This window comes from Galeopterus variegatus, unplaced genomic scaffold (genome assembly GCF_000696425.1).
Source record: "Galeopterus variegatus unplaced genomic scaffold, G_variegatus-3.0.2 Scaffold6197, whole genome shotgun sequence".
NCBI lineage: Eukaryota > Metazoa > Chordata > Mammalia > Dermoptera > Cynocephalidae > Galeopterus > Galeopterus variegatus.
In genome coordinates, this window is record NW_007732308.1 from 108,478 (window position 1) to 114,304 (window position 5,827).

Sequence of the window (5,827 nt, forward strand, 5' to 3'; positions counted from 1 at the left end):
TTTTTAGGTTTTGGGTGTTCGTTGTATTTTTGTTCTATCATTTGCCTGTACATAATTTCCTTAATCGCAGGCAATATCTACTCGCTACTTTTATGAGCAATGACAGCTCTGACAGCTTGTATCGCTTCCCGGCTCCCCCCGCCCCGTCCCCATGTAACTTAAGTCAATAGTATGATCTTTCTTAATATTTATCTTTGTATTGTTAAATGTGCTGTAACGGGCCGGCCCGGTGGCGCACTGGATAGTGCGCTGCTTGGGAAGCGCCGCGGCGCTCCCGCCCGAGGGTTCGGATCCCACATACAGACCGGTTCCCGCTCACTGGCTGAACAAGGCGCGGGAGCAACACCGGGGGTTGCGATCCCGTTGCCGGTCCCGGTCCGGTACGGGGGCGACACTGAGGGTTGCGATCTGTTGCCGGACACGGAAAAAGACAAAAAAAAAAAAAAAAATGTGCTGTAACTCTGACTTGATTCGTTACCTTTACGTCATATCATTCGACTGTAAGCGATTACAAACGGACCATCCATGCTCTTGTTCTGCCTCCCATCAGGGTGGTCTTCCTGCAAGTCAAAGACTTCCCTCATTTGCTTGTTTCCTTCAAATATGGCATTTCTGCGGGTGTCTCCATGCAGCTGCAACTTTTTCTCTCTCTGAAGCAAACCAGGTCAGGACGCTTCTCAGCCTCTCTTGCATTCCCTGGCCCCGCCCCCCAGGGTGACCCTCGCACATTCAGGAGCTGAGTTTTGCTGCCACTTTCTGAGCTCTACCATGGCTGGACCCTCTTCAACACCTTCCATTTCTTCTATTTCTACCAGCACTTGTAAGTTCAGTTCTGTTTGATCTCAGCCCTGTTCTCAGGAGTTCCCTCCCCAACGTTTGCACTTTCAGTGGGCTCCTGTTCACCAGGTATCAATTTTTGCAGGTCTTTCCAGGATCTGTCACTATGAGTCCCTCCATTCCCCCTGAGCTATCCCCTATTGCTCCCTGCACTCTTTCAAGGGGCTCTGTCCAGACATCAATGTACATATTTTGGAGTTTGTTTTTTCTATGTATGCTACTTTCACTGACTATGGAGTTTACGGGGTTTATTCCTCCTTCTTTGTCTTGTCACTCTGTGTGGTTTCCAGGAGAAGGGAAGATTTTTGAATCTAAGCCATGACCAGGGTGGAAATCTGGATTGTAACACCTTTAACAGGGAATTATCGTGTAGATCATTGACAGTTTGTTAATGAGGTATTCAGCATAGTTTGAATCTCATTTTTACACACTTGGTTGAACAAAACTAATCCATTGTAATTTTTAAAAATTGATCATATTTTATATTTACCAACATGAACTCCTATAATAACACAGGAAGGAATTATTGGTTTATGAATGGTTTGTTCCTCAAACTACCTGGACAGAGTTAGCAGCACTCTGCCTATGTTTCCCATGGCCACAGACAGCTCCCTTTTGCTTCCCTCAAGAACAGTACTAGACCATGGTCTCATACTGTCAACCCCCTACCCTCAACCACTGTTAACAGAAAAAATAGAAGTTCACAGATGTTGGCTTCCCCAGACTCCCTTTTTCCACTTGTAGACTTATCTGTAATCGTAGTTGTCCCCCCCTCCTTGACTCCCACCCTGGGAAGAGATGCCCTTTCTCTCCAAGCCTACAATCTCTTTCTCTAGGTGCTACACTTCTTCTCTTCTGCAAGTTTTAAAATGTCATCAATTATCTTTGTCTCCTTTGACTTCTTCCCACTTAGAAGCTTACTTTCTTCATCCTAAAACTAAACAAAATCAAACCAAAAATTCAAAACCATTTCTGTGTCTATTACTCCCTTTTAAGCCTTCTGCTTCTCCCTCTTTCCTTCAAGCTCATGCACAACCTCTACCTCAAGCCCTCGCCACCGGCTCTCAGGGCCATCAAACTGGCCTTGCCTTCTACCACTCACTGAAACTGCTCTTGCTAAAAGAAAGCCGAAGTTGTCCCAACGACAAGATCCAGTCCCCTCTTTATTGAAGCCCTATGTACCAGCACCCACCATCTCAACATCTAGAGTGGGCCACCTCGTTCTACTTTGTTGTCCTCCATCCAAATGCTAAATCTCACTTTCCTCAGGGTTATCCTTTTTTCTCCACATGGTATCATCTTTATTTTGTCATGTACTTCTGAGAGTAAATACTAGGTAAAAGAGTTTAGAAGTATGTCAGCAGAATTTTTCTACTGATGTCAATGCAAAGTTCAAAATATTACAGTCAATATAGTATTCCATTAAAAATAAATTTACCTCAATTTGTGGAATTTGTGTGTGAGGGCCATTACAAACAAGTTCTATTGGGGGGAGTAGGAAAAAAATTTTTTTTTAAGTTTTTACTGATTTGGTATGGAAGCAAGTAATCTGTTAATAATTTGAATTTAGGTGGTAGGTAGGGTCTATATTACGTAAATTTATAGAAAATTTTGGCATTTCATTTTTTTTTAAGTTTTTACTGATTTGGTATGGAAGCAAGTAATCTGTTAATAATTTGAATTTAGGTGGTAGGTAGGGTCTATATTACGTAAATTTATAGAAAATTTTGGCATTTCTGCATTGGAGTTCTGTTTCAGACAAATTGGTTGTATCGGTAGTAAATTTGAGTAAATGCAATACCATGGAACTGTTCAAGTAAGCACACGAGCTATGAAAAGCAAAGCATGTAACTGAATAAAGGATAAGGTTACTGACTAATAGTATTAAGCCAATGTCAGACTTGCAGCTCTGCTGTTCATCTTAGAAAAAGCATTTGAGATGAAAGGAGTTTTCAGTAACTTTATTTTCTAAAAATCCATCCTACATTTATGTTTTCTTCTACATCTTGCTTCTTTAAAAACAAAAGGAAACAAAGACAAAAGCTTATCTTGACAGAGTCAGCCAAATTCAGCTTTCAAAGAGTTAAGATCCACCAAGAGAAGTTCTGCGCTGGGCCTGTGCAGGGCAGTGGCCCCCCAGCAGCGCCGGATGATGTTCTCAAGTCGACTTCCAGCGAGAGAATCCGTGAAGACAGATGCCGAGAGGGACGGGCGCAGGTGGTAGGCCACCACCGCGTACAGCACGTGCTGCCGCTCGCCCGAGTAGGGCACCTCCCTGGTAGTCATTTGCCAGAGAGTGATGGCAAAGGAGTAGATGTCGGCCTTGGGCGTGATGGTCTCTCCTTTCAGGAGCTCGGGGGCTCGGTGGGTGTATGTGCCTCCCAGGTGGTAAGGGCGACTCTGGAAGCACAGCGGATCTTCCAGCTTCTCGGAGCAACCAAAGTCACCAATTTTGCAAACATCTTGCTCGCTGACCAAAATGTTGGCCGGCTTCAGGTCCAAGTGCACGATGCTTTGCGAGTGAAGGTAGAGCAGGCCATTCACCACATCTAGGGAATACTTCAGACACTTTCCCAGACCTAATTGCTCTCCAGCGCAGCAGTGAGGCTCCCCTGCCTCCTCCTCAGGGTAGCCGATGGTACCATAAATGACTTGGTGTAAAGTGACATTGCCACCGAACTCCATGATTATGGTGCCTAGACTGTTAGAGCCCGCAGGCGTGCGCGCGCTGGCAGCCACCACCCGCACTATGTTGTCATGGCGCAGCCTCGCAATGTTGAGCTCAGCCCAGAAACTGCGCTGCGACGCCAGTCGGTTCTTGGTGCATTTGTTCACTTGCTTTATGGCCACAGGAACACCATGGTACGTCGCCTTGTACACCGAGCCAAAGCCTCCAGTTCCCAGCCTCTGTAGCAAGCACACCTGTTCCCAGTCAATGGAGCACCAGGCCAGCCGGCGAGGCAGCCGTGGGGCCCGAGGAGGAGTGGCCCCCAGGAAGAGCTTCCCCGCCTTCCCCGGGAGCTCGGAAGGGCTGCTGCAGGGCCGCGAGTCCATGCACGGGGACAGCTCCCCCGGGAGGCAGCGGCGCAGGGCGAGAGGCGAGGGCATCGCACTTCCCAGGTGGACACTAGGGCCTTTCCGGGCAATAAGAGGAAGACCCGCGGGAATTTGGACGCATGACTAAATAGCCTTTCGCTCCATCCCAGCCTTTTCCTCCTCTTCCTTCATTTTCTGCAAATGAGCTACATCTGGGCTGTCACTCAGCAGGAGTTTTTATCAGATGCGAGGAAAAATCTGAACGAACAACAATCCCTTTCAGATGAAAGCATTTCCCTTCCACGCTTCAAGTGAATTCTTAGAAAAACAAGCTCTCACCAGATAAACAGCACTGAGCTGGCCCAGAACTCACCCCTCTTTTACACCATTTCTTTAATTAAAATAAAATGGGCTTTTTCCAAATCTCATCTGCTGAACATTATCAGTGCTCATACAAAAGAGATCACAGAAGTACAATGAAATTGTTTCTCACTTTGCAGGCTATCATGGTTGTTGGTGTTTTCCTCCAGCTGCATTAAATCACTTCCAGCAGTTATTGGCTGAAAGAGTTGAAACACAAAAAGCAGACATTTGTTTAACCGATTATGGGGATAATTAGGTGCCACATTCATGTGGATAAGAAATTGCAACCTTTAAAATAATTGATCCAAATAGAATCACTGATACAGATCAAAACACACACCTCTGAAGTTCACGAGGGGAGAGAATTCTCTGACACTCCATTCAACTTATACAGCAAATTAGCAAGACTTCTTAGCAACATACTGACTTCTTAACAATCCTTCCATTCCAAGGCAATTCGGTCCACCCGGTAAGTTCACTTGCAAGAGAGATTCTAGACTTTGCAGTAAATGACTTACAGAAGTTTTGAAGCACAGTTCAGGGAGAAAAAAGGACAAAAATAATTCAGAGCTATGCTCAGAGCTTTAAATACGGGAGAAATGTAGAAGAGAAGAAATCTGAAGAAATGAAAATGGCACAGTCACTGGTGCCCATATAGGAGGGTGCTTCGAAAAGTTCATGGGCAGATTCATTTATCTTTCAATTCTATTTTTCCACAAACTTTTTGAAGTACCTCGTATAATGTGGAAAACCAGATGTTGAAATTAAATTCAGGGACTTGCCATCAAGCCATAAACTTTTTCTTTCTGATTTTATAATAAAATATTAATTTTTGGACTATATCTTTGGAAAAAGACCAACAATATTACCCTGTTCATTAAAAACACTACATTTAAAAAATCAAATGGTAAAGTATTCTCCTTCTAAAGCACCTGTGTGCTTTAGAGCATGTAGGTCATGTGTAACCACTTTTTTATATGACAGTAGTATGCTTCTGCAGTATATTGGCTCTGAGAAGGTAAGTAATAAACATGAGTCATTTACATAAGCAATTTGAAGTCTGTGGAGCCCTAGAATAGGATTTCTATTCTATGCTACCTGTGTGGTTTAGTATGTAATCTCGCAATAGTTTGAGCCTCAATATTTTCATTTAAGAAATTAGGATAGGAATAATTATTAAAATAAATGCTGTTATTTTGGAATAAAACTTGGGGAGTCCCATCCAGATGAACAAGAACAACAACAAAAATATAAACTATGGAATATTTTAGTAGAAATACAGTTGTGTGCAATTATACTAAACTCCAAATATGAAAGAGTGACAATGAATAGGGAAAAATAAGAAAGTAATAAAAATATATTCTATAATAAATCTATATTGCAAAATGTACTCAATAGCCATCGCTTAGTTGGAATTATAATTCAGGGCTCTGAAATTATTATATATTACGAGCACTGTGAATATTAGCAGAGTAAGAGCAATAGAGTACCCTTAGGTATTACACATTATTCAAGATGATGTGACTCGTTATCACATAATCTTTGTTTTTAAAATAATCACACAATTCATTTTTATTTATTTATTTATTTA

The 5,827-nt window shown here is 42.9% G+C and overlaps 1 protein-coding gene across 1 annotated transcript; it reads right to left on the reverse strand.

The window, feature by feature from the left end:
- Positions 1–2,895: 2,895 nt before the first annotated feature.
- MOS (v-mos Moloney murine sarcoma viral oncogene homolog) lies at positions 2,896–3,945 on the reverse strand. Its single transcript, XM_008590564.1, has one exon. It carries the CDS (start codon positions 3,943–3,945, stop codon positions 2,896–2,898), a length of 1,050 nt encoding a protein of 349 aa, XP_008588786.1.
- Between the last annotated feature and the right edge of the window lie 1,882 nt (positions 3,946–5,827).

Excerpts from the sequence above, each read along its gene's own strand:
- MOS (XM_008590564.1), bottom strand. The coding sequence starts at position 3,945 with ATGCCCTCGCCTCTCGCCCTGCGCCGCTGCCTCCCGGGGGAGCTGTCC.